Source organism: Drosophila subobscura, chromosome A, assembly GCF_008121235.1.
Source record: "Drosophila subobscura isolate 14011-0131.10 chromosome A, UCBerk_Dsub_1.0, whole genome shotgun sequence".
NCBI lineage: Eukaryota > Metazoa > Arthropoda > Insecta > Diptera > Drosophilidae > Drosophila > Drosophila subobscura.
In genome coordinates this window covers 5,922,238-5,949,223 of record NC_048530.1, presented here as the reverse complement: position 1 = coordinate 5,949,223, position 26,986 = coordinate 5,922,238, and the positions used below count along the sequence as shown (strand labels likewise).

Genomic DNA, 26,986 nt, shown 5'->3' with positions numbered 1-26,986 from the left:
TAAGCCAAAGGACGGCTCTCAATCCTCAATCCTTGACAGCAACTAAGTTGTATCGCTTTGTTTTCACAGAATGCACAGTCGCTGCAATCACTGCCACCTGGCAATGGCCTGGACATGATCAAGCTGGACAATTATGGCTACTCGATGGGTTCGCCATTTCAGCAGGAGCTGCTCAACAATGGCCAGGGACTCCAGGGAATGAATGGCAATGGTGGAGGGAATGGTAATGGGATTATCGGTGGCAATCGCAATGGAAGTGGAATGTGCGGCCTCGTTGGTGGCCTGACGGGTGCCGGAGGTGGCAACAGCAACAGCCATGAGCAGGGACTCAGTCCACCTTATTCGAATCAATCGCCGCCGCATTCCGTGCAAAGCAGTCTGGCCCTGTCGCCGCATGCCTACTTGGGTAAGTTCTTGCATAGAGAAATTCGCATTTGGTTTTCCCTTTTGCTAATCGCCGCACCTTTTGCAGGCTCTCCATCGCCAGCTAAATCGCGTCCTAGTTTGCCCACATCGCCAACGCACATACAGGCAATGCGTCATGCCACACAGCAGAAGCAGTTCGGTGGCAGCAATCTGAATAGCTTGCTGGGCGGCGGCCAGGTTGGGCCACAGAGCTCACCAGTTAGTCTGGGCATCATATCGCCCACGGGCAGCGATATGGGCATTATGCTCGCCCCGCCACAATCATCCAAGGGCAGTGCAATAATGCAGACGCTATCCCCACAGCAACAGCAACAGCAGCAGCAGCAGCAGCAACAACATCAGCAACAGCAGCAGCAACAGCAACAACAGCAGCAGCAGCAGCAGCAGCAACAGCAGCAGCAGCAGCAGATTGGAGGCCTGGAATTCGGTTCAGCAGGTTTGGACTTGAATGGATTTTGTGGATCTCCGGGTAAGTGTTACCTGCAATGGAAACACATCAACACAAACAGAAATAATTTACAAATTATATTTCCCTCTTTGCTCCACAGACTCATTTCACTCGGGTCAAATGAATCCGCCTTCGATACAAAGTTCAATGTCTGGCTCATCGCCATCGACCAATATGCTGTCGCCGTCGTCGCAGCATAATCAGGCATTCTATCAGTACCTAACGCCGCCCAGTCAGCATTCGGGCGGTCATACGCCGCAGCATCTCGTCCAGACATTGGACAGTTATCCCACACCCTCACCGGAGTCGCCCGGCCACTGGTCCTCATCGTCGCCACGTTCGAATTCGGACTGGTCCGAGGGCGTGCAATCGCCGGCGGCCAACAATCTGTACATCTCGGGTGGCCATCAGGCCAACAAGGGATCCGAGGCCATCTACATTTGACGATCATAGACGAGTGCCGACTGACGCCTGAATGCCTGAATGCCGCCCGACTGCGGAATCGAACGGTGGTGCATGCGACTCTTAAAGAGTCACCTGGGACTACGTTCTACATTTACACATAAACAATAACAAAAACAAACAAAAAGGGGAGCTAAACAATTTTAATACTTTTTTTTTTTACGAAAGCGCTCTCTTTTTTTTTAATTGTCTGTTTAGGGTTTAAGTTTTAATCGAGAAATACAGCGCGAGCATGAGAGAAAATGGGAACGTAATAATTTGTAATAATTTAAATGATATTTTTTAATTGATTGTTGTACAGTGCGCGTTGAAATCGAATGATCTAGATCGCATATCTACCCATATTAAATGTAGATATCTTTTAACCCAATGCTTAGGATACATTACAAATATATGTAGACTCGTAAGAGGTCGTTTTTTGTGGCGCATTTGATTTGTCGTACCGTCATCGTCGTCGCTTCCAGTAACACAAAACAAAAACCTAAAACATAAAACATAAAAGAAAACTGAAAACCTTAAACTAGCGAAAATTCTGAACAAAAGCAGACAGCAGTGGAGAATCGGCATTGGCATTCTATACACTGTTCAGTTTTAAATAGCTATAGGATATAAGAGCAAATCCCTCCCCCTACCATGCCCCCTACACGCACCCATACGGATATATCACTAGGCCTAAGTCTAGGCTACGTTTTAATTATTAAGTTTTTAACGAATTCTACAATTAATGAACGCCTATCCAATGTATTCTACATGCATACACGATATCTACGTACATATACACACATGTCTATCTACCGTGTATATTTTTTTAGGTATTCTTTAGGTTTTGCAAAACTGAAGTGCTTATATAAACAAAATTGTTAGCTATACTACACATCAACAAAAAAAAACCCATCTCTTTTTTTTTACACAACGTTTTTTTTTATTATTATTATTAATATTATTATTATTATTATTACTATTACTATTACCACGATATATGTATGATTATTATGTATTATTACATATGAACTAAGCTAAACTGTAAAAAGATTCTCATAAATGTTCGAATTAAGTTGAAGGCAAGCGATATGCAAAAACAAACAAATAATTCCACAAAATCACCAGAAAAGACAAAAACATAAAAACAAACACACAAAAAAAGGCATAGAAATACAAGACAAGAAGACAAGAAAAGATAAAGACCTTAACCAGCCAAGTTTTCTATATATATAAGGCCCTACTCCCCCCAACCCCCAAACTCCACCCTAAAATCTAAGTTGATAGTTAGAGATATTTTCAAAAAATATGCAACGGGGAAACTAGACTCTAAAAATTAAAGCAAAAACAAAACAAACAAAAAAACAACAACGATTTTCTTGTTCGTCTTGCACAATTTTTTTAGCTTTGAGTTTTTTTTTAATCATTCTTCTTTCATTGCTTCATTGCAATTTTCTTTGTAAGTTTTGTAATGTGTAAATTGTAAAATTATTTGTTTTCCTAACTTAAACAGCAAAACAACAAACAGAAATGCAACTTTTTTTGACATAAATAAAAAATATTAAATAATTATTTTAAAAAACAAACTGATTTTAATGCAATTTTTGGCGGTTTCTTAATAATGATTTGGTACATTGAACGTACACAAATACTTATAGTGGGAAGCTCCATGGACCATCCCACTGGGGATTGCAACTGGGAATGATGTCTGCTCCATTAACACGGAGCAGCGCATGATACTCGTTTTTTTAGAGGGACTTAGGGACTCAGCACTCCACTGACATGTCCCAATATTCTTTGGCTTATTCTTATTTGGATGATGGTCGTAGGTGGGAAGAAACTTACCATTTCATGCCATTTGTACATACCTTTCCACAGTGTTGAAGCGGTGCTGAGTCTGTTTGTCTACGATTCTATGGGTCTTATCTATCTGCATCTGTTCAGCAGTTTCTCCTGCTTCATGCTACTCCATATTGCTTATTGCTTCAGCGTTCAGCTTTTGTTGGGCGCGGAACTTCCTTTTTCCTCGTGGAAAATTCAACAAAAATTAAGTAGCGTCCAAAACTTTGTAGGAGTAGGAATCTTATACATATTATATCTTATATTATACACTAAAAGTTTCGTTGATAAAAAGGGTTAGGTGTGAGCCTTCGGTTGGGCCCACACTATTAGCCAACGAGCAGACGTGCTCTAGGCCACATCTGTGCCACATTAATGAGTTTCTAACATATATTTAAAATGAACACAGCAACCCATAAATACAGCAGTCGAAGCAGCAGAGTGGGTGCGACCTTCGAACCCTTGTGCTGGCCCCTCTAGAAAGAACTTGAGACTCAGTTTTTGGGTGGTGATTGCAATGTGTATTACATTAAAGTTAACATTTTTGTTTTAAGCGTAATTGTTTTTGCTGCTCCTCTGATAACGTGTCTGTCCCCCGGGCACACTCACACGGCGGGGGCGGGCTCGTGCTCCATGGTATGGTGTGTGTGTGATTGTGTGCGTTGTGTCAAAAGTCAGAGTACAAGCAAGAAGAAAATAGAAGAGAAACATGAAATTTTGACTAAATTAATTTCTTTGTTTCCGCCAAACTTGGCTCTGATGATGACGACAAAGTGGTTGTGGTGTTGGTGGTGGTGCTGCTGCTGCTGGTTGTAATCGTTGTAGTTGTAGCCTCCTGGCCATCTGTGGCTGTGATTGTTTCAGTTGTTGTGGTCGTCTCTGTGTCGTTGTCAGCGTTGTTTGCCTTCTTGCTGCCGGGCACAAATGGACAGACGCCACCCTTGCACTCGAAGGGGAAGTCCGGCCCCGCCTTGATCACATTCCCCTGGGCGTCTTTCTTCTCCCACGGATTCCAGTAGCGCAGCAGAATGGGCTGCACGAACTTGTGCCAAATGTAGAGCAACAATGGAATGATAAAGCACGGTAGGCACACCATTTTTTCTAAATTTCTGCACCAAATTGGATGAAAGGTTGATGATTACATATGTACATGTATTTTGCGCGTTTGCCACTCACCTGCTAGTATATTCGCTTAAACAATTCTCTTTTATTTGCCCCCGACCCCGAAAAATTTAATTCATTTCTGTTTTTGCTATCAGCTGCAGTGTGACCGCGGAGCTATCGATAGATAGACCCTCGGAAATATACCCTTTCATTTTCAAAATATACTGTAAATATACCGTACATCTAAAATAATTTTCCTCGACTTTGATTTTCTGTTTAATATTATCAGCTCTAACAAGCTAACTAACTCTTAGCTTTACAACTGAAATTTTACTCGAATCATCATTCAATTCTTCAGAAGAACGACTGATTTTCATGACTTATCTCTATTGGATTGATGCGCACTCAAAAAATACTAAACGTCCGAATTGTTGGCGCGCATTTGGATATTGTGCCGACACTCGCATGAATAAGGAGCTATGTTCCATGTTTTACTACCACCAGCCAACCCATAATCAATCATAATGTGTCCAATATGTATATCAAAGGATTTATTGAGGAAATCAAACCATTTAGCCCAGCAATGGACAGCGATAGGGCACGCCCGCCTTACAGCAATACTCTCTGCCCGCCTGCAGATTGGTGTTGACCCACTGATTGTGGCAATTCTTGATGAACAAATAGGCCCGCTCCTTGTGGCAGTCATGGCCAAGTGCAGAGCACACAATGTTCGCCGAATTGGGTAGGTGCTGTACGATCTGCATTAGATTTTTGGGTGGGAGCTGTTTACTTCCGTTTCTATTCCCGTTTTGAATGCAAATTGATTTTGTCTTACCGCTTCCAGGCATTTGGTTTGGCACTGCTTCCGTCCAATCGCATTGCACGGATACATGCGATCCAGCTCCTGATGTATGAGCGGCGCCTCGTGCAGTCCACGATGCATCTGCGAGGAGAGGAAAACGCCGCATGTGCACGGCACTGGATGGTTGTCCAGATTGGAGCTCGTTGCTGGTGCTGGTGCTAGTGCTGTTGCTGTTGCTGTTGCCGTTGCTGGTTCTGGCGTCGGTGGCGATGGCAAAGTGTTGTCCAAACCGTTGGAGGTTGTCGTCGTTGCTGTCGTTGTGGCTGCAGCTGCAGGCGTTGGGGTTGTGCTGCTGCCACAGGCCTCGCTGCTGAAGGCTTCCGTGGTGGTGGTGCTGCTGCTTCTTCTGATAGTTTCTGTGGTGCCGTTGAGCTCTGGCCTAGCAGTGGTCACAATTATGAACTCCACGGTAGCGGGCAAAGCTGCGTCAGTGGTTGGGGCTATGGTTGTGGTTGGCAACGCCACTGGCTTGCTCCTCATGCGCTTGTCCTTTATGTAGTTGCTCTTGCCGTAGAGCGGCTTCTTGTAGGCAATCTTCGAGGCCTCCAAGTGCACGACCAGCAGCAGCATGAACAGCATCCAGGTGAAGCACATCTTATGGCAGGCTGCGAACGGATCAGTGCATGAGTCTTTGAGCGTAGGCGACGGGTGCCCTGCACATCGCGACTTACCCATCTTGATCAGATTATTCAACTAATTGCATTACCCCACTGCGTTCTCGCATTTTATAAACCATTTTTCACCTGAAGTTGCAGTTTTCTGCGAATCTGCGACGCTGCTGCACTGCGACACTGCGACGCAGGGCCAGTTCCAATGAAGTTCAAGTTTGAACGCTGCTGCGTTCATTTGGGTCAGGGCGAGGTCTGAGACAGCAGAAACGTAACTTGAAGAGCTGCTTGCACTCTCGTGCATTGTATTTCATTTCTCAAATGAATCTACTGAGGTCTTAATCTAATCTACAAATGATCCTCAGCGATTTCAAACACGTATGCGCCCTTGGGCCCTTTGAAGATCACCTCACAGATCCTGTCGTATAATTGTTGACGGCTTTCCGGGTGGCGGGCGTGCACTCATCCTCACTGCTATCAGATGACGACTGATCGTTTGGAGGACCCGCACCAGGACCAGCACTGGTCTTTCCGGCATTCGATGTCGTGTGGCTGAGGACCCGAGCCTGCTGCGACTGGCTCCAGTTGTTCAGATGGGGCTTGTAGAAATCCATAAATTGGTACCAGTAGGGCAACTGTAGGCCCGGCACTTTGCGCTGATAAGGCTACCGAATGTGTTCACAACATCTTCTCCGACGGCTTCGGCATCGCTTGACGCAGGGTCCGGACAATTTTTGCCAATTCGAAGGACCAACGGCCCTTGATTCGGTAATCCTCTTCCATCGGATCGTATAGAATTCGGCGTTATTGGAAGAGCTTCAGGAGCTGGATCACTTGCGCCGCTTTCCAGTTGATGTTCTGTGGGAGAGCGCGAAAAGTGCATTGGGAAACGGAGTGAGGGATATCCTGATTGGAGGGTCTTACCTGGCGTTTTTTTTTGCATATATATAGCGGCGCTTTCCTTACTTTAATATGCGCCGTCAATTTACGGCCGGTGTTCAAAACTGTAGGCGCTTTTTTTTCTGATAAATGCGCCTAACAGCACAAGAAATGTTTGACAGCAGCCATCTGTTAAGGTAGATGGCGCGTCATTGCGTATTTTTAGGCTTTTGTAGTTTCAGGTAACATTTGTAGGAAACAAAGTTGAGGAAAGTAAATACCTAAATACCTATTTATCAAATCTCAAAATGTTTGGTAATGATTGCAGTCATTCGATGCATTTTTTAAGTAAAATACTAAAATATGTATACTGAAAAACGATCCAATCTTGTGGAGAATCGATTCAAACATCAGATTAAATTATAGATTTAGAGCTTAGAGTCCTAACTAGCTGGTAATATTAAGCAGAATATCAAAATCGAGGAATATGTTATAGGATATATGGTATAATCTGAATATGAAAAGGTATATTTTTGTATATTTCTGAGGGTCAGGCGGTATCGATAATTCCGAGTTCACACTAGTCTCTTGTGTAACTGAAACGTCAATTTTTGGTAAATAATTGCAAATATTCGTTGGAAACCCAACAAAACTAAAAGTAATTCTTTAACAGAGCTCCAAATATGTCTGCACCCGCCGCCCGTGGCACAACGTCGCTGCTGAAGCGCGCCTGGAACGAGATACCCGACATTGTCGGCGGCTCTGCCTTGGCCATTTGTGGCATCGTGATGGCAGGAATCGGAGTGGCCAACTATTATGCCAAGGACGGCGACAATCGCCGCTACAAGCTGGGCTATGTCGTCTTCCGCCACGACGATCCCCGTGCCCAGAAGGTGCGCAACGATGAGGATGATTAAAGAAAGGAAACAACAACAGCAAACTAGCAAAAATGTCATTCTCATTGCACCATTTCTTTTTTTTGTTGCTTTATGCTATAGCTAAGTAAAACAAAACATTTAAACGTACACACAATGGAAAGGCGTTGGATTGTGGGCATTACTGGACTCCATGCACGAACCTGCAATGGAATCTGCAGGCCTTCGTCGTGTGGAATCGCTCTTCGCACATCCCGCACTTGAAGTTCGCCCCATCCTCTGTCGACGGCACTGGCTCTGTTGGCAATTCATACGCCACATCTTGGGAAGATGCTATAGCGAGAGGGGACGAGCATTACTTAATTTCGATGAGATCAGATCAGATGCTTCATCAACCTACCGTTTCCAGGCTCTATTTTGAAGATCACCGTGTTCGTGGGAGTATCATCAGTCCGATGGGCGTCCTCGATCGTCTCGCCACTGGGGTACAGCGTGTATTCTATCTTGGCTTTCGCCTGCGTCTTGGTGGCCAGACTGCGTTTTCGTCTCTGCTCGAATTTCAATGCCACATTGAATTCTGCGTGGGCGGTAATCCAGGTATTGTGAAACTCGTAGGCGAGGATCACTTTCTTTATGCAAATGCGACAGATCTGCTTGGGATAGTCATCGTCCTCCTCTAAAGATGACAGCGACGCCGGTAAACAGGCCGTAAGGATTTCCAGTAGCGTCACTTTCTTGTCACGTACAGTGACCTCCTCCTCGAAGATATTATGGGCCTCCAGGCACTCGCTGCCGCAGGTCCGACAGCAGCTTTCGAATATTTCCATTACACTTTCTTACCAATTTCGACTTTTCTCTTACCTATGCCTATTCCTATACTTTTGCTATGATGCTTCTTGCCTCTTTTGTGTGCAGAGAAATACAAAGAGTCCATCATGGAAGCCGGTCGCGGCATCTGTGGTATTCCAGTAAATGTTTTATCCCTGATACGAATCGGTCGATTTCGAGACCCACAAATGTTTGTAGAAACATTTAAGGAACCCAGCACCGAGGAATCTAATATTCTTGACCGCGAGAACTGCTGATATACAGCTCAGGAATGTGTGGTTGACAATTAGTCCTGGAGCGACAAGTGAAAATATAAATTAAACCACTGTGCACAACACCTATGAGATATTTCCCTATTTCCCATGCCTTTATTGAAAATTAAATCATATTACAGAAATTAATTAAATTTGTATTTGTTATTGGCGCACTTTTGGCAATAATGCACATTTGGCGCACAGTATGCATTATTGGCAAATACCGAATGCACATACATATATGTATAATATACATTATGTTTCCATTGTTAAGAAGTTCCATACGGCATGCACTGAGCAATCCAATTGTAACTACACAAATCCCTAACATGCTTAATAACAACACTATTTTGCAGTTCATACATTTTCCGAAACGATCGATTCCGCAGGCTCGAGAATACCCTTACTGAATAAACGCACTAACGCGTAGCTTCCGTCGTCGGCCATTTTTTGTATGTCACAAAAGCCGGTCCAGGGAAAAAGGGTCTTAAATATGTGGAAATTTGTACTAATAGCGCTCCTGGCCATTTATAACTGCAATGCAGTTTTGCAGACTGATGCCAAAACGCTGGTGCTGCTGGATAATCTGGCCATACGCGAGACCCATTCGATTTTCTTCAAATCGCTGCAAGGTAATTTAACCGCACCCGGCCTCTGGCCTAATCTATGACGTGTACAAATTTGTATTGACGAAAAACTAATTTTATTGCAGATCGTGGATTTAAACTAACATACAAGCTAGCGGACGACTCCAGCTTGCTGCTTTCGCGCTATGGCGAGTATCTCTACACGAATGTGATCATCTTTGCGCCCAGTGTGGAGGAGTTTGGCGGCGATATCAGTGTGGAGCGTCTGGCCAAGTTTGTGGACGACGGCGGCAATGTGCTGGTAGCTGGCAGTGAAAAGTCTGGTGATGCTCTGCGGGAGTTTGCCTCGGAGTGTGGCTTTGAGCTGGACGAGGAGAACGCAGCAGTCATCGATCATCTGAACTACGATGTCAGCGATTCTGGCGAGCACACAACCATCCTGACATCGGCCAAGAATCTGATCCAGGCCGATACCATTGTTGGCAGGGAGAACAGCAAGGCCGACTCGGCACCACTACTGTACCGAGGCACGGGCCTGATTGCCGACAAGGAGAACCCACTGGTTCTAAAGCTGCTCACCGCCGAGAGCAGCGCGTATAGCTACAATCCTCAGTCCAGTGTCACCGATTATCCGCACGCTGTGGGCCGCGGCACTCTGCTGATTGCCGCCCTCCAGGCACGCAACAATGCCCGTGTCGTCTTCTCCGGCTCCCTACTCTTCTTTTCGGACGAGAGCTTCACCACGGCCGTCCAGTATGCTCAGAGCGGTGTGTTCCACAAGCTCTCCGGGAATCGAGTTGTCGCTGAGTCCATCAGCCAGTGGGTCTTTGGTGAAACCGGCCGCCTGCGCGTTGCCTCTGTGCAGCACCACAAGGAGGGCGAGCTGCTGCCACCAGGCGAGGCTTACACCATTACCGATCCCGTGATCTATACAATTGCTATTGAGGAGCTGGTGGCTGGCCAGTGGCAGGCATACAAGGCCAGTGACATCCAGCTGGAGTTTGTGCGTATCGACCCGTTCGTGAGGACCTTCCTGAAGCAGACAAAGACGGGCAGCTACGAGGCCAGGTTCAAGATACCCGATGTCTATGGCGTTTACCAGTTCAAGGTGGACTACAATCGTGTTGGATACACCCATCTGTATAGCACCACCCAGGTGTCTGTGCGTCCGCTAGAGCACACGCAGTACGAGCGCTTCATTCCCAGCGCCTTCCCGTACTACACGAGCGCCTTCTCTATGATGATTGGTGTCTTTATCTTTTCGTTTGTGTTCCTTCACTTCAAGGATGAGCCTCTTGGCAAGCCACTCAGGGAGGACAAGAAGTCGCAGTAGAATATTTGTTTCTTTAAACAAACATATTTGCAATTGTCAATGCAATGCAATCAAAAATAAAATCATTTTACACTGCTTTCCACACCTAAATCCCACTGCTTCATTCTAAACCGTTATGTCTCGCTCCGAAACGGCCAGGAGCCGCCACGAGAAAGAGGGAGAGGGAAAACTCTTGTCGAAGGTGTGGGACAAACATGTACATATGTATGTACATATACTCATGCACATATGAATCTATACATAGGGGGTTTTAAAACAAATAATCAATTCTCAAACAACCTTAAACAAGAACTCGAAGACGCTTCTGAAAATCCATTTCATTTAAATTTGAGAGATATACTTTCTATACATAGGGACAATTACATTTTGTTTCACCCTTTTTATAAACATTTCCAAAAAAATAAGTCCTCAAAGCTAGCTAATCTTCTGTAGAATTATTTCGTCAATCTGATAAAATTATAGTTTCAAGGCTGAGAGTCCTAACTAGCTTGTTGTATTAAAAAGAATATTAAAATAGAGTAATACATGACAATGATACACAATTGCTACATATAAACCACATCTTTATGTAATAACCAACGGAGACATCTGAAGACGAAGTAACAACGTCCCCAGCCCTGTTTCCACTTTTCGAAAAAGTTGAGTTTTCTTATGATGCTGATCACAAATTAAATGGCGTTAATTCTCCATATTTTTCATTGTATCATAAAGATATATTCATAAAAGTCACCAAGTTTTCTGCAGAACTTTTTTTATCAGGGACGATTTAGGATTCGGTATATTTACGGTATATTTGAATGTGACAATTTTCTGGGTATTTGCCCCTACTGATTTTGGTCACATTAATTGTGAAATCGTCAAAGTGTGTGTGCGTTCTCTGTGGAAAAAATCTAAAAGTGTATTGTTGAACTAATTAAACGGTGAGTGCTCCTAAAAATTAAACTGAAATATATTCTCGCTTAAGATTAGCTTGGCAGCTATAGGGAAATGTTTTTGTGCAAACGAAATGCGGTAATAATGTATTGACAATGTTTTGTTTTCGGGACTCCGGCGGCCGTCAAGCGGAGCCTCGATTTTACATGTCTGCTTACACATAATTTTTTTCTGGTTTTCGGGTGCTCCGCTGGCCAACCAGTGGAGCCCTAACATGTTCAGTTCGTTTTTATCTCGTTTTCGGGGCTCTGACGGCCGGCGGAGTCCCAAACTATTTCGTCCGTCTGCATCTGTTTTTATTTTTGGGGTTCCGGTGGACGGCCAACGGAGCCCTGATATTGAATGCCGCTTTACATATATAATTTTTTCTTGTCCGACGGATACACACACAAATGCACGAAGGCGACGTGAGAGGTGACTTCGTTTTGCACGATGGATGCATTGAAGTGGGGTACCGTTTGTTGTTGCTCGAATTTTCAAAATGGCTGCCAGAAAGAGAGTAGCAATTAAATAGTTAAAGTGATTGTAGTCAAGTTTTTTGTGAGGTGATTATGAAAAGCATAGATCCGAAAAAGGGCGGGAAAAACAAGATTTGCATATTTTGGTTGTGTTGTAAATCATATACAATAATTTATTATTTATTGGCGAGGCGACACACGCACAAATATGCAAACGCACTCACACACATCCCAATGCATACATACATATACAAAACAATGTGTTGAAAGGTGCTGCAATTAAACAGTTTACTGAGAAACAGTTAAAACCAATAACGTCGCATATTAGAATATACATTAAAGTATTTCTTCGTATTAACATTATCTAAGCTTTTGCTTTTTGTCTGTACCAACACATGCATACATACATACATTGAGTGTTTTTTATTTGTTGAGTGCTGTACGGGACACAGATGTTCATATGTACATATATGTATGGATGTGCGTAAAGCAACGAGTTAAATACAGTTTTGTGTAATAAAAAAGACGCGCAAAGAAATGAAATGCTTTTGTGTCTTCGTACGCACACATGCATACATTCATATATGTATGTATGTAGAATCTACATTGTAGATAGATACATATGTAGGTGCAGTGCACTTTGTGAAACTTGTCATGCGCACTGCTTTGGCTGATGATGATTTGTGCTTCCAGAAGGTTCCCCAACCCCCCTGGGTTACAGTTACAGTCCCCACTGCTTGCATTATTTTGCCTTTTCTTGAGTTTCAATAGGATGTGCAGCTGTCACACACACACATGCAAACGGACACGCACACGAAATCAAACGACGCAATTTGTGACTGTCCCGTCCGCCACAACCACTGGCGCTCTCTGTCTAACGCCAATCGTAGTAGTGCCATCCCTCTTTGGCTTGGCGCGTTTTTATGGCGCTCATCGCAATAAGTTGTTTCGTTTGTTTACTTTTTTGGCGCTTCGTAAAATTGTGCGTTCACTTCTTACGCACACAAACTAAATCTCTTTCCACAGCGCTCTGCTCTGAAAAGTAAGTGCCTTCGTTCGTTTCATGCCTATTGTTTTCTGGCTTATGCAGATCGGAAAGAGAAAGACGGTGAAGAATATTGGGTAAAAATAACAGAAATAAAGGAACATGTAAAACCATGAATCATTTCTTCAACTTGATTGATTCCGCATAAAAAAAAGAAATAAGTTGAAGAGGCGCGCAGCACGACTAAAAAAAATAAAGGCCCAGCATGGTACGGGGGAAACGACATAAAAACATACAAGATGGAAGAAAAATATCGAATCATGTTGTGTGCTCATGAAAAGAGAAATATATGCACTCGCACAATGGCTGAAGAGCACGCTGAAGAGGCACTCGAAGCGAAACTGCTGCTTGCTGCCTCTGCTGGCGCTGGGGTCCGGAGCAAGCCCAAGCCCACCAAGACACCAGACGTTGTCCGTCTCCACTCGAGTGGATGTTTCTCAAGTGTTACCCAGAAAGCGCCGAATGCCGGCAAAGGGAAAATGTATAGGCATCAGCAGCTGCTGGCCAAAGATTTCAACCCTCGCTGGGGTTTCCTCTAGGCCACAGCAGCTTCGCCTGCCACAGTTGGCTGCCAGCGCTCCGGCGCTGAGCATCGCCCGCTTAGACGTTGCTGCTCCAAAAGTCTAGAAAGTGTTGAATATTAGGATCAAAGTTAGTGCTTATCTCTAGTTGTAGGAAAAACTTCACTAAAATTAAAGAGAATCAAAAATTATTTACTAATAAACCATTCAATTTCTGACGAATTTTGCAGTCTTTGATTTAAATAAAGAAGAAAAATGGCCCGTACTAAGCAGACCGCCCGTAAATCGACTGGAGGAAAGGCTCCTCGTAAGCAGCTGGCCACCAAAGCTGCCAGGAAGTCAGCCCCGTCTACCGGTGGCGTCAAGAAGCCCCATCGTTATCGTCCCGGCACTGTTGCCCTTCGTGAGATCCGTCGCTACCAGAAGTCGACTGAGCTGCTCATCCGCAAGCTGCCGTTCCAGCGTCTTGTTCGTGAAATTGCTCAAGATTTCAAGACAGATCTCCGTTTCCAGTCGGCTGCCATTGGTGCCCTTCAGGTGAGTCCCGTCCCGTCCCCATTCCCCTTCCGCTTAAAGAGAGAGGGGAACAAGTGTACTAAAACTGCCAATCTCTGGTACATCTTGCAGGAAGCATCTGAGGCCTATTTGGTGGGCCTTTTCGAGGACACGAACTTGTGCGCCATCCACGCCAAGCGCGTCACTATTATGCCCAAGGACATTCAGTTGGCGCGCCGCATCCGTGGCGAGCGTGCTTAAGGAGGAGAAGTATGATCACAGTGGAGTGTAACAATTCCCTTTGCAATGCACGCGCGACCGCTGCTCCGCTACACAAAACAACAACAACAAGCGGCAGATGCAGCAGCAACACAAACACAAACATCATGCAAATGGTCGCGCCACATTGAAGGGGAACTCAAAACAAGTTGATTAATCATCCATTTCAAAACTTACATGTATACACTTACCATCTTTGTTTTCGAGTTAAGATTAACTTAGGTAGAGGCAGTTTTCTTGAATGAAATTCGTTCTAACTGCTGGCAAATTGGGCCAGCGCCAGCACATACAAAAACACACAGCCGGGCGGGCGCCCGATTGCCGGCAAAAAGAGATGGCCCCTGAAAATTTAACTTAAACATACATACACATATGCGCGTAACACTTATTATTATTGCTATTATAATTGTACATTAGAATTTAAGTTTATTTTTCTATATATATATACATATATATATATATCATTTATATCGTCGTCGCCGCGTCGCTCTCTCATCTCATCGAATTGAGATCCATCCCATCCTTCTGGCCGCGCCGCTCTTGTCGTCTCGAACATCGCCACCACATCTCCAACTGGCGTGGACGATGCCCTGTTTGCCGGCAGTGCCCATCCACTAATTGCCCTGCGCAGTAGCCCCCGAAAGAAGCTGCTGCATGGGGCATGCTGCGTTGACACCACCCGAGCGCGTGTGAAAGGGGACTGCCGGTAAACGGCAAGTGAGCATCGTTTGCGTGTGGCAAGGCGACAGGAAGGTGCGACCAGGTGGCAATACCGGGCCAGAGAGCGGAATCCATGTGGGCAAGCGAACAGGCGGCGCTATAAACATTATAGACACCCAACTTTAACAACAACCAACAACAAGAACATCTGAAAATGATATCCAATATAACACCGAAGACCGAATTGAATACACTTATTTCTAAACATACATATATACTACATATAAAACGTAAAGAAAGCATACATACATATATCTTGTAGACACTAGATATAAAATAGATTTGTCTTTTTATTCCTTTCCTTTACTCGCGAACCCGAACAACGGTTCTTGTTGAAGATCAGACAAACAGTAACAGTACCTCGCGCACACGCCACACACGCACACGCATACCAACCGTGTTGGTGTGGTGTTGCGGCGAGAGTAGGAAAGGAAAGAATAAAACAGGTGGGCCCCGGCTCGTTCCGCTCCCTCTCTGTGTGGGGAGCGGAGACGAAGGTAGTTGATTAAATAAGTTTTAGAATTACAAGCATTTTATACGTTTTAGGCACGGGAGAGTGAACATAATTAGAACAGAAAGCTAACCCCCCCTCCATGGATTGTGAGAGAGTTGGTGGGGCATTCAAAAACAGACACAAACACAGATTGAAGAAATTAACAACAACAAAGTACACATTATATACGTATGGTATGTACTAAGAGAATAATTACATAAATAATATGCAATACATTAAAATAGTTAACAACAAAAATCAGAAATCAGCAGAAATCTTTATCTTAAAGACTGCCATAGAATCCCCGAAAAAATAAACATAAAAAATTAATCAATAGACACAAAATATGTAACAAAAAAACGAAACACCCAAAAATGACGAAACAAAAATTGTAAACCCTAAAACTCTTTTAAACTACAAAACAACAAAAATCACACAAAAAATAAACGGTTTTTTCTAGAGAAGAAACCAAAAAAAAAAAAAAAAAAAAAAACATTGAAATTATCTTTTGTTGTGGGGTGCTTCGTGGGTACAGTTGCTCACAAAAGCCAAGCAAACGTCATTTGCGCGCTCTGTCGACTTGTGTGATAATCTCAGTGTGTGTAAGTGTAGGAAAGAGAGAGAGATTTCTAGTACGGTCTGTGTGCTCACATACATATGTACATATGTGTGTATGCGTGATGTGCAGCAGATAAGTGGGTGGGAATGGCTTAGCTGCTGGCCGTTAAATGGCAGTGGAGGCTTCCTCTCCCCCTTCGCATATGTGCACGTGCATGGCGTATAAGTTCATTATTTATATGCATATACATATGTACCATTTTTGGCAAAGCTTTCGCGCTAAAGTCAAGTTGTGGCCACAGCTCAAGCTTCACTTGGCAGCGCCACTGAGTTAGTTTTTACAGCATGTAGTTCCAAACACAATCGCCAACCAAAACATGCGGGATCATGGCGCCACTGTAGTGCAATAAACATAACATTTGTAATAAGTAGTCTTTTATCAGAAGAAACCATAAAAAATGGAATGTTTATTCGGCATTATACACACACACACATACATGCAATGTATGTATGTATAGATTGGGAATAAACACATCTGCACTTCTTATTAATTCGTTTTATTTTATATTTAATTTTCAATCGTATATTTCGTCACAATCTAATATATATTCAGAGTACACAAAAAAAAAGGTGTATGGGGGCAGGGTAAGGTATATTCAACTTAATATATTAATGTAAATGTTTTGTCGTCCCACATGGTCGGGTAGAGGGGGTGGACGTGGGGCTGGGGCTGGAGAGACATAAATGGGGGATCAGCATCAGGTGTACGGGACGAGAGGGAGCTATGTTACAACACGGGGGCGGGGCGGCACATATAAAGAAAGGGATGAATCAAGAATAATTTAAAAACTACAACTAGAATCTGATTGAGATGCATCCCAGCCATGGGTATGGCTGTGGCTGCGGGTATGGGTATGGGAGAGGTACAAGTCCCAGTTAGTCCTTCGTCTCATGCTTATCCGCATCTACTGCGTGCTTGCTGCCAGGTGGTGGTGGTGCTGCCGCCGTCGCCGCTGTTACGGGTGTCGGTGCCGGGTTCTCGCCGCTTGTCGCTCCAGTTGCTGGTGGTGGTCCGCCCGGTGTCGTTGCTGCTCCTGCTCCGACGCCGCTGCTGGGCGGTGGGGCAGCTTGCTGAGGTGGCGGCTGCTGGCCGTAGACTCCCACACCTACACCGCTGGCTCCGGCTACAGCTGCTCCGCTCGGTTCGTGCATATGTCCCGGGGGCGGTTGCTGTTGCGCTTGTTGCTGCTGCTGCTGTTGCGCTTGCTGCTGCTGCTGTGCTGGCGGAGGTGGATTACTGCCGTGCTCGGGTGCATAGTGCACGCCTGGACCCGGATTCCCATTGTGCTGTGGCGGTGGACGCGGCGACATGTAGTGTGAGCCGGGCGGTGGTCCGTACGATTGCTGATAGGGGGAGAAGGGTGCATAGTAGGGCTGCGGCGTCGGATGGCCCCCATATTGAGGCTGGTAGTAGGGCGAGCGTGTTGGACCGCCCGGCGGTGGTGGAACGTGTGGTGGTCCTCCATAGTTGGCATAGCCCGTGTGCGGTGGCGGCGGCGGCAGACCAGGCATTCCAGGCGGCGGCTGATGCGGCGCCATATGCGGTGGCATGTGCGGATGGCCCGGTGGCGGATGGCCAGGATGTGGATGCATCTGCGGCAATCCAGGTGGAGGAGCCGCTTGCTGTTGTTGCTGCTGCTGTTGTGGCGCCTGCTGCTGCTGTTGCTGTGGCGGCAGTGGTGCCTGCTGCTGCTGTACATTTGGTGGCGGTGGCGTTGGTGTCGTCGCTGCCGTTGGAACAGATCCCGGTGCACCAGGATTCAAGCTGGCGCCCACCACCACATCGCCAACAGCCATTGGCGGTGGCGGTGTGGGCGTTGGCACGGGCGTCGGTGTTGGCACCTTGCTGGGTGGCAGCACCTTAAGCACATCCTTGGGCGGCTCTCCTATCGTCACGGTCGATTGTGGCGGCAGTGCGGCGGCCATTTCCAGCTTCTCAGGCTTGATGGGCGGCGGAGGAACTGAGGGCTTTGGCGGTGGCTCAATATCCATGGGCTCTGGATCCGTCTTGCTTGCGGTTTCATGGACATGCGCAACCGGTGCCGCAGGTGCTGGTATTGGCAGTGGATTAGGTTGTGGCGGCTTGACCGTCACCGCTGGAGTTTCTTTCGCTGGTGTCAATGCCAGTCCCGGTAGCGAGTCCTGTGCTGGTGCTGGCGCAGGCGTTGCAGACGGTTGGCCGGGCTGCGTCGGTGGCTGCTGCTGCTTGGAGGCCTCCTCGTTCCGACTGGCCAAGGTGGGACCACCAGCGGCCGACACAGAGACGGGGCCAGTCGTTGAGCTGTTGGTGGTATTGCTGGGCTCGTCTAGCCGCTGGCGATCACGCTTGATGTCCTCGTACATGCGGTGCACCATCTTCTGAAAGGTATCGTCATCGACAGCGGGCTTGCAGTGGCGCTTCAGCTCCTCTTGGAATGCCTCACTGGACTCCACCATGCGCTGCTTCTTGGCCTCGAACTTCTCCTCCATCTGCTGCAGCTCCGCCTCCAGTTTGGTCTGATGCATCGTCAGGGAGCTCACCTGCCGCTTGAGCACCTGCATCCGTGTGGTGGTGACCACGGACCTTACATCCGGCACCACAGCCTCCGAGAAGATCTCATTGATGAGTCGATGATTGCGCAGATACCGAGCATATGCCATATGCTTGGCCGTGTAGCCCTCATCGAGGTCATCTTCATCCTCCGCTGGCTGGATGTCGATGCGACGCTCGTGGGATTTGCTGCCACCGCCACGGGACGGCGTCTCGTGCATATCCACATCTGATTTGAACTTGCTCTTCGCGGACATGTACGACTGATAGGCGGGCGTCTGGTGGTATGCCTTCAGCGCCTTCTCATACTCCACCTTCTCTGCCTCGTACTCGTCGATGAATTCAGTTTTCTCCTCATCGTTGAGCAGCTTCCACATGGCGCCGATCTTCTTGCCCAGCTCCCACAGCTTGAGCTCCGGATTCTGAGCCTTCACCATGTCCCACACTCGCTTTGAGTACCGCATGTACGGCAGTGTGGGCTTTTCTGGCGGCTTCGGTGGCTTGGGCAGGCGTGATTCGTTCTGGTTCTTGCTACTCGACGATTTCGTCACCTTCTGTGGTGTGAAGGCCGGATTACCATAGTTACTGTGGGTAAAGATGGGCGTTTGGTCCTTGTTCCTGTCCCCACCGCCACCGCCGCCAGACGAACGAGACCGGCTGCCGCCTTGGAGCGGTGTTACCGGTCCGGGGCCTGTTGGCGCGCCCACTGCTATCTGCTTGTAGTTGCTCGGCAACGCCATTATCATTCATTCACAATATTTTAGTTTTATTGAAAAGAAATTGCATCTAAACTAATTACACGATTCAATGGTTATTTCATCGACAACAACAGAAAAATTTTCATGGCGACGCCATTTTTCTCTGGTTTGCGTCGGTGCCAGTGTTACCGCGGAATTATCGATAGAATATACCGTCTGACCCTCAGAAATATACCAATATATATTACTGCTTCCGCCAAAGACCATTAATGTACCACCGATGGAAAAGCCATTCCCAGGTTTTAAGATACGAGAAAGTCGATAGCGTAGAGTTCATCATTATAGCAAGAATGTACGTTATTAAATATACCGTAAATACCGGAAGAATCGTAACATATCAAACAATTTATGAACTACTGATATACCGCCAACTCAATTTCGACGTCTAAATAAATCGACTAGGCCCTAAAATGCATACCGAAATACTAATTTTCAAAATATACCGTAAATATACCGAGTCAAATCATACTAGAAATATTTATAAACAAACCACACACCATGTTTACCAGGCGTTTATTAACTCGGCTAAGCCGCTTGAATATACGTTCTGCCACCACTGCAGGCTACCAGAGCTCGTGGTATAGTCGTCTGCCCACGGTAACGACGGCCTCTGAAAGCCTCAGTCAAAACAATGGACCTCTGAACAAGCGGCTTTTTAGTAACCAAATCGAGACGGAGAGCGCCCTGGATACGGCCACCTACGAACGTCTGTGCTCCGAGACCCTTGACGGGCTGTGCGACTACTTTGAGGAGCTGACCGAGAACGCCACAGATCTCATTGGCACCGACGTGGCCTATGGCGTAAGTTTCTTCCGCAACACACACAATGGTTACATCATGCTACAGTGTTTTTATTTATTTCGGCAGGATGGTGTTCTTACAGTGAATCTTGGCAAGAGCCACGGCACCTATGTGATCAATCGCCAGACGCCCAACAAGCAAATCTGGCTGAGTTCCCCCACCAGCGGTCCCAAGCGCTTCGATTTCGTTGGCACACCCAAGGCCGGCAAATGGATATACAGGCACACGGGCCAGTCGCTGCATCAGTTATTGCAGCTCGAAATACCAACAATTGTCAAGTCACAGACCGTGGACTTTATGCGGTTGCCACACTGTAGTTAGAGTTTAGTTCCTTGATACAAAACTAAGAAAAATGAAAGAGTCGATCGTTTAATGCTTTACATTTTCGCTCACTTTATTCGTTTATTCTGCTAAAAAATGGGGATGTTTTAAATGTAAATGTTATTACAAACACAATCCTGTTACGTTTTTATTGTTCTGCAGAATAGGGTGGACAGTTGCTCAGGGCAGATCTGTCAAAGTTGAAACGTTTTATTTCACCGATTCATTTACTTGGTGCACACTCTCATCCACAAGCTTTTGTCCTCGTGCAGTGCTGCTAGGATATCGGGTCATGATACAAAGAATTTAATTTCTTATAAAAAAGGTTAACCATGTTCATTATCTTTTTTTTATTTGTTATATTTAAACCATATTTAATTGTATTTTAATTACAAAACCAAAAACTTTGCTCAGCCGGCAAGACGGTGACGACTTTCTTTGACTTCAAGTCAATTAGAGAGAGAGAGAAAGATAGATTTTGTGGTGCTGCAAGAATTTCCTACCGTTATGATAGAAGCTTTTATTCCGTTGCTCTGAAAATGTTTCGCTCTTTATTTCAACTGCTGACGCATACTCAAACTCAAATGAAAATAAAAATATACATCTTGTGGCCATCAAAACAACTGTAAACTCGGTATCGAGACAGTTGACTGCTGTACTTATAACGGACTAAACACAGCACACGCGCCCGGGCACGAAATAGAATGAGACAGACGTACATTTGCCTGATTTTCCTTTCGGGGTTTTGATTTTTTTGCGTGCCAAATGAAATGAATATGTATAGAAAAGAATATGAATATCTAATATGAAGTTTGTAACCTAAAACTAATGACGAGGCCCAAACATATTGTTGTACTGCTGTGATGGGTGGGGCTGTTGCTGTTGCTGTTGGGCAGCCATGTAGTTTTGCTGCTGAATGAACGGCGGCGGCTGGGGGGCAGCACCATTGTTGGCCCAGGGATTGATTGGTACTCCGCCATAGCCGCTGGGCATATCCTGCCCAGGTCCCTGGTAGTTCGAGTAGCCAGAAAAGGAGTATCCGCCATTATAAGTCGCGCTGGGATCTTGGCCAAAGTGATGCTGCTGCGACGGCATTTGAAATGCCGAATTTCCATCCAGCTGATTGTAACCGGGATGCTGCTTCTGAGGCTGCTGCATTGCGGGATCGGCATTGGGCCCTCCCATTTTGGTGAATCCTTGTTTTTGCAGCTGCTGCTGCAGTTTCTTTGCGGCGGAACGTGAAGACTTGCTTGGACCCGTAGTACCAGCACCAGCACCAGAGGGGCGTTCACGATTCCCCTGCTGCGAGGCACCACCGTTGCCGCCTCCCTGCTTCTGGCAGTTGCTGAGCGTGTCCATTAGATTGGCTATAATCGATTCAGTGTCGAGCGAAAACTTGGAAGAAGCGGCCGGCTTGAAAGTCAAAGCATTCGGCGAAGATGAGGCCGGTAAAACTGAAGGTAGGCCGCCGCCGCCCCTGCTACTACCAGCACCAGTTCCGCTGCCGCCGCTGCCACCATTCGAGTCGCAGGCCTTCATCACCAAATCATCAAAATTATAATCGTCGTCGTCATCATCGTCAATGATGAATCCGGGTGAAGGGCGGCCGATGCGACGCTGCTTGCTGCCTTGCGGCACGTTCAATTCCCGCTCAAAGCTACGACGACGGACACTCAGCGAGGACAGAGCAGCAGCAGCAGCCGCCGCCGAGGCAGTGGCAGTCGCAGATGAAGATTTATTGGACGACGTCACGGTGGCAACGGCAGCCGAAACGGCAGATGTATTTTCCGGATTGATGGTACCAGCGACGCGTGAAAGAAAATCACTGCAGGACTCACCATCGCCGCTTAGCTCAGCCAGATTCACATATTTGCGTAGACATTCGACGCGCAGCGGCTCCTGGACTTCAAGCTTGCGCAGATGACCGATCAGATGGACCTGCTCTTCGCTGGAAAGGAACTTGAAATTTTGCAGCAATGTCTGCAGATCGGAATCGGTGAGGGACTCCATGCCAATGCTATCCGACTTGGGCCCCACAATCGTTTCGATCTTCTCCTTCTTATGCAGCTGACTCTCCACCTCCTTCATCAGCTCATCGATGTCAATGTCAAGGGCATCGTTGACCACCTTCCCCTTTCTATGCTTCAGTCCCAGCAGATTGATTACTTCGTGGAAATGAAATTTCTTGCCCGCCACTCGACGACTCTTCTCGATCTTTGCCAGTGTGGCATAGAAATGCAACAGCTTGTCCATGTCCTCGCTGCTCACATCATAGTAGCCATTGACAACCAACGCACTGGCCAGCTTCGAGCTGACACTACTCCGATCGTATGGCAATCGTATGGGCGATGCCGGTATGGGATTCGCCGCCGCCTTACTGTTGCTGCTTCCGCCGTCATTCTTGGCTAAAATGGTGCGTGAACGGGCAGAAAAGGAAAAGGTTAATCATCGTCAGTCGTCTCAAGTATTAAAGGCAAAATGGTTTGTGCGATTCACAGATCGAAATCGAGTTAAAGTACAACATAAATTACTTGGCAAATAAATTACATTTTATACTTATGGAATGGTGTGGCGGTGGTAGAAGGATGCTGCTTGCTCTCTCCTTCCACAGGGGCGTTGCGGGCGTTAATTTGTTACACTTTTTTCTTTTTTGAACACTAACCAAACAAGGAAAGAAAGCTAAAATCTAATTCATCACCGATCAAAGCGATCAACAACTGATCCAACACGAACGACGACGCGTCGCCCATGGTTTGCTGTTCAACTCCGATCCGATCCGGAAGGGTTGAAGTATACAAAATTCTTGCCCCGAAAATGCGCGGAATAATAACGATAAGACGGACCGATTCATTTATTCATTCGCGCACACTACCCCATAACTAAAAGCTTAGCTGAAAACGGTACTTGGGCTAAGGAAAGCTTTCACATGGCTGCATCGGATCAGAACCATCTGACTTTGGTTCAGATTCGTATGGCCATTTAAATTACTTTGTTTTTATTTGTTGTTTTTCTAAATTGTAATTAAATTTGTACATATTAAATATAATTAAATAAATTAATTTTTCCTTTTCAATGTTTATTTCCCTTTTATATGAACATTTAATAATTGAATATTTAAACTTTAGTCCATACATAGCACATCATTTTTTAAAAATTAATTTCTTAAACAGTGTGGAAATGTTGCATATATGTTGAGCTTTCAGCCTGGCTTTTCAGGAGCTTAAACAACCGTTTTTTCCTACACTTTCGGCTACAGAGTGCGCGCGTCCGCTTACAGCGCCAGAGAGTAAAAGAGAGAGAAAGATAGACCCCAACCCGAGCAGATTGAAAACAAAAGGATTCAGATGAACTATTTTATTTAAATAGCCATTCGGCTTCGGTTAATTTCATTTATTTTTGTTTTGATTTTTGAACCGAATGAAAGGGAACTGAATTTTATTTTATTTCAATATTAATATTTTATTCCTTTAACCAATAGAAACCCCAAGTTTATGAAATCTTGGAAACGGAATGGCAATAGTTTTACAGTGTGCCCGGCGATGCTTAAAACTTTTGCACATTCGGTCACAAAGGACACACGCAAATTCGGGGTTTCATTCGGCAAACTAAAAAAAAACCTAAAAAAAAACTGAAGCCAGAGGAGAGGCTCCAAACGCGCGGCGCGAGACTGAAAAGGAAGAAACGCGAGAATTCCGAAGGGACAAAAGGAATATAAAAAATACTAAGCCTATGGGGAATACCTTTTACTTTTACTGAACACAGAACAGAACACTAAATACTTACCGCACACACGCAGATAATACCAACTATATATGTACATGTATACATATATATCTATGCATATATGTATATGTTATGTTGGATGGTTTTATGTACATTCTACTTATAGTTAATTTAAAGGAGAAATTATTTGGGTTTGTCAACATACCTTTGGCTTTCACTTGAAAGATGATGGCCGCTATATTCGTGATCAACTTTTTCACAACGCGCACTTTTTGCGGATCATCCAGCACTTCGGCTATGAGGATGCCCTTCAGTTTTTCTTTGATTGTCTCCAAGAGCACACAATTATCATCGTTCAGTAGGAGATCATCGGCCGCGTTCGCCCGCACCATCTCCATGGCCAGTGCCTTGCTGAGCAGACTCAATGCCTTAGGACCGAGACTACCCAAATGATCCTCAACGGCGGATAGCATGCGCAGAACACTCACCACAGTGAGAGGTCCATCGTCGGCCAGCAGCTCTGCATCTTTATCCTTATCCTTGTCCTTCGAGCTTGGCGGCGATTTGGAGCGTGTCTTGTTGGGCAAACTATATTCGGGATAGACACGCGGGTCCATCACACGGAATGTCTCCATGCGCTCGTATGGCCCATGACTCGCACGGCTATAGCTACCGCTGCGATAGAAATCAGGATCATTGGTGCGCTCCCTGTCCCTGGATCGTCGCTCTGGATCACCGCTGCGACGATCCGAGTAGCCATCACGCGATCGTCCATGACTCGATGACAAAACCTGATGATTCATGTTACGGCGATGATAGTAGACAGGCGATCTGGAGCGATGACCACGCTGTGGGCTGCGCGAATAAGTGCTACGCGACTCGTTGTGTTTGCTGTACTGTCGCCGCGACGAGCGGCTGCGTGATCTGCGTGATCCTGGATGACGGCCACCTCCGACGCCACCGCTGCCGCCGAAACCACGCTTGGGCGACTTTGAAAGCGAGCGAGAGCGTCTATACTGCGCTCGATTGCGCATTGATGGATTGGGCGCTTCGTCGTCGCTGATGTCAATGACAGTTTCAGCAGCATCGTCGGCGCCACCTCGATTGTTGCGAAAATTCGGCTTACGGCGGACATGGGAGCCGCTGGATGCGGGGCCGGCTGATACCTCTCGTGGACTGGAGACACGTATCTTGTAGCGCTCCATGAGATCCTTCGTCTTCTCCTCATCCTCGTCGGTCAACTTGAATTTGTCCTTCAGATCTTTTTTGATTTTTGCGACGGCAATGTTGAAGAGCTCAACGCGTCTGTCCTTCCAGTAGCTAATCCATTCGGGCTTGTAATCGTAGCTATTCGGATCGGTCTTCTCCTCCTGCAGCTGCTTGTAGCGGCGATTCCAGAACTGCTTCCACTCGTCTGGATAGTCCGGATGCTTCTCCGGAAACGATTCGTATGTCTCCGTCTCGTCGCGCAGCTGCTTCAACTGCAGCTCGAGCATGCATCGAAATTTCTCCCACTTGTAGCGCTCATGGGCAATTATCGATGCCTGTATGGAGAGCTCTTTGGGCGTGGGTAGCTGTTGCTTGGGCAGTTCACCAGGCGCCGGTGGAGAACGATTGGCCCCACGGCCACTGGCCGATTGGTCGTCGAAGGGGTTGCTCTTCTTATAATTTTGGCCAGTGCTAGTGCTGGGGCCAAAGCTTTCATCATCACTGGATATGGCATCGAGGGCAATGAAGTCGTTGCTGTTGCTGTTGTTCTTGTTCTCATCGCGTTCATTCTTTTTTGGCGCTCCTTTCTCCTCTTTCTTCTTCATTATTTCCTGCACCAATTGTTGTGCCTCCTGGACAAAGTCGGGTCCAGAGCACTCATCAAAATGGAACATGTCACGCGCCTGACTGCAGAATTTCGAACGATATTGGCTGAATTGTGCGCCAAGCACCGACACCATGCGACGCGGACGGCCGCAATGTTTTTCAATATATGAGCAAATAGTCCCAGTGGCAATCACCAGTTCAGCATTTGTTGCGCGCTTCTGTATCTTCTGCAGTATCTCGTAGGCTTTTTGGTAATGTACCTGCAAGTATTTGCTGCGATGCGACACCGATGTCCAATGTACAAACACCGTCCGAATATCGCTGAGGTTGCCGCACAGGACACAATAGTATTTGGTGATGATTTTTTCGATTATCTCGACGCAATACTCGGTGCCAATCAATGGCCCGCGTGTGAAATCGTCAACTTGTTTTTGTATGACGGCCGGTCGGGCAGAGGAGTCATCTTCCTCGAAACCGGGTGGCACTGGTTCGCCCGGCAAAAAGCTCATCGTTTCCGCCTATATGAGTTGGAGGGAAAACTGTCGCACACAATCTCGGAATCGGAATCAATCTTTAAACACCGAAAAAACCTGTCCGAATACGAAGCACATGGTAGTAAGAGAAATTAAGCCCGTTCCCTACTTACCGTTTATTCGGGGTTTTTCCAAAATCAAAATCAATTTAATTTCGGGTCCTTCATGCTACGCCTTCCTCGGCTTTGTCTTCTTTTCTTGTTTTTGTGCAACACAGCACTGTTTTTGGTTCACTCAAATTAAATGCCGCCGCACACACACACACACGCGCGCTTCTTTGGAGCGTCTAGCGCCCAAATATGTAGCTTGCCCGTTTAAATAATGTTACTTACAATGATTGCAGGCTAACAGGCGTTTGTCCAAAAACTAAAATATTCTAAATACACTTTTTGCCTGCCTTTTATTTGTTTTTAAAAGTCAGAAAAGAAAACTATACATATATAGGCAGTGTGACCGCTG

General features: G+C 46.1%; 10 protein-coding genes across 12 annotated transcripts in view; 5 read left to right on the top strand and 5 right to left on the bottom strand.

The window, feature by feature from the left end:
- Nucleotides 1-15,864, top strand: part of LOC117890773 (neurogenic locus Notch protein) — a 53,561-nt gene extending 37,697 nt beyond the window's left edge. The window contains exons 7-9 of one of the 2 annotated variants that reach the window (XM_034795855.1): nucleotides 70-406; nucleotides 473-793; nucleotides 15,784-15,864. In XM_034795855.1, coding sequence (XP_034651746.1) covers nucleotides 70-406; nucleotides 473-793; nucleotides 15,784-15,806 — 681 coding nt within the window. In that variant the 3' untranslated portion in view covers nucleotides 15,807-15,864. Of the gene's footprint in view, nucleotides 1-69; nucleotides 407-472; nucleotides 896-974; nucleotides 1,837-15,783 lie in introns of those variants that run through there. The other variant, XM_034795847.1, reaches the window with a different exon arrangement.
- On the bottom strand, nucleotides 3,656-26,260 carry LOC117890866 (UPF0729 protein GD16342). 2 transcript variants are annotated; one of them, XM_034795965.1, is made up of 3 exons: nucleotides 26,255-26,260; nucleotides 17,976-17,981; nucleotides 3,656-4,260 (listed from the first exon to the last, which is right to left on the bottom strand). In XM_034795965.1, exon 3 carries the CDS (start codon nucleotides 4,248-4,250, stop codon nucleotides 3,876-3,878), a length of 375 nt encoding a protein of 124 aa, XP_034651856.1. In that variant the 5' UTR covers nucleotides 4,251-4,260; nucleotides 17,976-17,981; nucleotides 26,255-26,260; the 3' UTR covers nucleotides 3,656-3,875. The 2 variants fall into 2 exon arrangements, with proteins under 2 accessions (XP_034651856.1, XP_034651847.1); XM_034795956.1 differs by lacking the exons at nucleotides 17,976-17,981; nucleotides 26,255-26,260 and adding an exon at nucleotides 4,331-4,456 and having other exon boundaries at nucleotides 3,656-4,263.
- Nucleotides 4,791-5,935, bottom strand: LOC117890828 (follicle cell protein 3C-1). The gene is made up of 3 exons (XM_034795910.1): nucleotides 5,792-5,935; nucleotides 5,094-5,725; nucleotides 4,791-5,016 (listed from the first exon to the last, which is right to left on the bottom strand). Exons 1-3 carry the CDS (start codon nucleotides 5,793-5,795, stop codon nucleotides 4,831-4,833), a joined length of 822 nt encoding a protein of 273 aa, XP_034651801.1. The 5' UTR covers nucleotides 5,796-5,935; the 3' UTR covers nucleotides 4,791-4,830.
- On the top strand, nucleotides 7,157-7,637 carry LOC117890880. Its single transcript, XM_034795976.1, has 2 exons — nucleotides 7,157-7,221; nucleotides 7,281-7,637. Exon 2 carries the CDS (start codon nucleotides 7,291-7,293, stop codon nucleotides 7,522-7,524), a length of 234 nt encoding a protein of 77 aa, XP_034651867.1. The 5' UTR covers nucleotides 7,157-7,221; nucleotides 7,281-7,290; the 3' UTR covers nucleotides 7,525-7,637.
- On the bottom strand, nucleotides 7,546-8,393 carry LOC117890835. Its single transcript, XM_034795922.1, has 2 exons — nucleotides 7,883-8,393; nucleotides 7,546-7,815 (listed from the first exon to the last, which is right to left on the bottom strand). The coding sequence occupies exons 1-2, from the start codon at nucleotides 8,307-8,309 to the stop codon at nucleotides 7,664-7,666; spliced, it is 579 nt and encodes a 192-aa protein (XP_034651813.1). The 5' UTR covers nucleotides 8,310-8,393; the 3' UTR covers nucleotides 7,546-7,663.
- On the top strand, nucleotides 9,006-10,574 carry LOC117890809 (dolichyl-diphosphooligosaccharide--protein glycosyltransferase 48 kDa subunit). Its single transcript, XM_034795884.1, has 2 exons — nucleotides 9,006-9,196; nucleotides 9,277-10,574. The coding sequence occupies exons 1-2, from the start codon at nucleotides 9,019-9,021 to the stop codon at nucleotides 10,482-10,484; spliced, it is 1,386 nt and encodes a 461-aa protein (XP_034651775.1). The 5' UTR covers nucleotides 9,006-9,018; the 3' UTR covers nucleotides 10,485-10,574.
- On the top strand, nucleotides 11,321-15,181 carry LOC117890855 (histone H3.3A). Its single transcript, XM_034795945.1, has 3 exons — nucleotides 11,321-11,404; nucleotides 13,672-13,978; nucleotides 14,069-15,181. Exons 2-3 carry the CDS (start codon nucleotides 13,697-13,699, stop codon nucleotides 14,195-14,197), a joined length of 411 nt encoding a protein of 136 aa, XP_034651836.1. The 5' UTR covers nucleotides 11,321-11,404; nucleotides 13,672-13,696; the 3' UTR covers nucleotides 14,198-15,181.
- On the bottom strand, nucleotides 16,676-19,463 carry LOC117890800 (basic proline-rich protein). The gene has a single exon (XM_034795878.1). The coding sequence runs from the start codon at nucleotides 19,320-19,322 to the stop codon at nucleotides 16,923-16,925; it is 2,400 nt and encodes a 799-aa protein (XP_034651769.1). The 5' UTR covers nucleotides 19,323-19,463; the 3' UTR covers nucleotides 16,676-16,922.
- LOC117890846 (frataxin homolog, mitochondrial) lies at nucleotides 19,802-20,591 on the top strand. Its single transcript, XM_034795933.1, has 2 exons — nucleotides 19,802-20,135; nucleotides 20,202-20,591. Exons 1-2 carry the CDS (start codon nucleotides 19,833-19,835, stop codon nucleotides 20,454-20,456), a joined length of 558 nt encoding a protein of 185 aa, XP_034651824.1. The 5' UTR covers nucleotides 19,802-19,832; the 3' UTR covers nucleotides 20,457-20,591.
- On the bottom strand, nucleotides 20,933-26,986 carry LOC117890789 (uncharacterized protein CG7065). The gene is made up of 3 exons (XM_034795867.1): nucleotides 26,641-26,986; nucleotides 24,385-26,584; nucleotides 20,933-22,861 (listed from the first exon to the last, which is right to left on the bottom strand). Exons 2-3 carry the CDS (start codon nucleotides 26,501-26,503, stop codon nucleotides 21,282-21,284), a joined length of 3,699 nt encoding a protein of 1,232 aa, XP_034651758.1. The 5' UTR covers nucleotides 26,504-26,584; nucleotides 26,641-26,986; the 3' UTR covers nucleotides 20,933-21,281.